Source organism: Penaeus chinensis, chromosome 9 (genome assembly GCF_019202785.1).
Source record: "Penaeus chinensis breed Huanghai No. 1 chromosome 9, ASM1920278v2, whole genome shotgun sequence".
Lineage (NCBI taxonomy): Eukaryota > Metazoa > Arthropoda > Malacostraca > Decapoda > Penaeidae > Penaeus > Penaeus chinensis.
In genome coordinates, this window is record NC_061827.1 from 29085464 (window position 1) to 29087963 (window position 2500).

At 35.8% G+C, this 2500-nt stretch overlaps 1 protein-coding gene across 1 annotated transcript in view; it reads right to left on the reverse strand.

The window, feature by feature from the left end:
* Positions 1-1405: 1405 nt before the first annotated feature.
* LOC125029049 overlaps positions 1406-2500 on the reverse strand; it is a 5481-nt gene continuing 4386 nt past the window's right edge. Inside the window, exons 5-7 of the mRNA XM_047618786.1 lie at positions 2032-2113; positions 1853-1926; positions 1406-1754 (exon numbers count right to left, since the gene is read on the reverse strand). Coding sequence (XP_047474742.1) covers positions 1618-1754; positions 1853-1926; positions 2032-2113 — 293 coding nt within the window. The 3' untranslated portion in view covers positions 1406-1617. The remainder of the gene's footprint in view (positions 1755-1852; positions 1927-2031; positions 2114-2500) is intronic.

Below are 2500 nucleotides of genomic sequence, written 5' to 3' on the forward strand. Positions count from 1 at the left end.
TCTGGACAAAGATATCTGATCGATAGGATGCAACTTTAGTACAATAAGTGTCTTGCAAAGTGATGATTTGAGTTGCTTTGTGTGTTTATACTCAACCTCCGAGAGAGAGAAAGAATTTATGAAAAGAAAATCTTATTAACTGCATTGTTTCCGTCCTAACTCTAACCATAAAAGGATTTACATCGCTGAGTTCGATAACTGTCTCTTGCAGGGAGCTCTGAGTTCCGGCAATCGGTTCCGCCCCGCCCCGCCTATTCGGCGTGGTCCCCGCCCCAGCCAACGCCGCTGCCTCAGATACAACCGGTACAGACAATGTCTATACTGGGCAAGGTATTAATGGTCGTCTTTGGATCCAGGGATCTCGTGAAAAGCGTTAAGGGAAGCTTTAGAGTTTGTTCCCAAGCAGTGGACTTCATGTAGAAAAGTTGCCTGTGCCCGGTGTAATTCTCCTTTTATTCTACATCTCTCTTTGTTCTGTTTGTTGAACAAAATGTGTATTTTTCATTCATTTTTGCAATGAATAAACCAGGGAGCTTTATATCCTGTTTAGTATAATCATGATTTTGCTTTTCCATATGTTGGCTATCCTAAACACAATAATGTCCCTATAATGGATTCAAGCTTTTTGTCCAAAAACAATCTGGAAAATTTTATGAATGTAGTATGTAATATTTGCACCGAGTATTTTTCAGTCAAAGCAAAAGACATGTAGAGTGTGGGATTTAAAAGCTTACATAATATGGTACATAACCCCCAGTTACTAACCATAACCTAAACTATCTAATATTATATAAAGGTCACAATTTAGACATATTCATAAAGTTCCATACATTACAATGGGTAGGTTCCCGACCATTTTTGGTCGATTCCTCGTGACGGGCGTATGGCACAAACATTTTCCCTCCTCACTTCTCTCCTTCCAGCTCCTTTTTCTGTAAATCACTTTCAAATTATCACGCTCTATCAGAGGGTTTTTACCCTAACTATCTCACTTCACACAATTATGAGCCATTCTTGCCTAAAATTATAAACTATTAAGTAAATTACCAAAAATATTATTATGTAACGATGAAAAACAAAAAGCATCTATAAAACCAGGATAAAAAAACATTAGTTAGTTTATAAATGATACCATTTCGTTGCATTCTATTTTCTTATCCTCAACTAGTACAGGTAATCCAGTACAGTTTTCAATAATAAGTACTTCTAACAATAAAGGTAGAAGAGGTATCATCCTGATTATAAGAACGATTGATAATAATAGTAATATTAGTATATGTGTGTGTGTGTGTGTGTGTATATAGAAATGCAGATTTTCTTCATGAGGCGATCCCAAAACTATCTTACACACAACACACGAGTTTTGAACGCGATAATAAACCCATGTGATAATAAAAGACATTCAATAATTAACAAACGGTTTTATTTCAATTTACAAAATGACATACATGGAATTTCTAAACACTGTCGTCAACATTAAAACTTATTTCACGCTTGGTTAGCAACACGTTTTCCTCCTAAAATTCATTTGACTGAAATTCTTTGTCTTTCCTTTTTGTGTCAAATTTTAATAAATACAAGAAACCCGTTTCCATAGTAAATATTGTCTGCATGTAATCAAGTCAGTACCTCGACCAGTAAATACATCGACCATATCTGTCGAAATACAGACAGCGCCTCCTGGTTGGTCGCCGTCCGTGGTAGATGTTTGGTCGGAAAGGTCTGTGGGATGACGACACGCTCAGTAAGGCACCCTGGGGATAGAAATAAAGAATATATTAAAAAAAGAATTCTATAAATAGTTTAGAGCCATAACTTTCTATGAATACGTGACTGAATACTTTTTACTTACTGTACTCGGCCTCTTTGCATTTACACCACCGCCGAATCCAAATTGTCTCTTCGTTCTTCTGCCATGTCCTCTCTCTGTGGAACAAATAAACGCAGCCATGAAAATCCTCTTAGGCGTCGTACTCGCATGTTTACAGAAAATAAACGTGTAAATTACATGAAAACAAAATGTATAGATACCTGCAAGGATAGATGGGGTACAGGCTAGCAGCATTACCAGGCACACCAGGCAGAAGGCGAAAAACGGGTCCAGTCTCATACTCTGTGGCCAAGAGACACGATTACGAAAGAATACATCTTTCTACATGTATTTATTGTGTGTGTGTGTGTGTGTGTGTGTGTGTGTGTGTGTGTTTATATATATATATATATATATATATATATATATATATATTTATATATATATGTATATATATATATATGTGTGTGTGTGTGTGTGTGTGTGTGTGTGTGTGTGTGTGTGTGTGAGTGTGTGTGTGTGTGTGTGTGTGTGTGTGTGTGTGTGTGTGTGTGTGTGTGTGTGTGTGGACATAGATATAGATATATATATATATATATATATATATATATATATATATATATACATATATACATATATATGTATATACATATGTGTGTATATGTGTATATCTATATACTTATGTACATA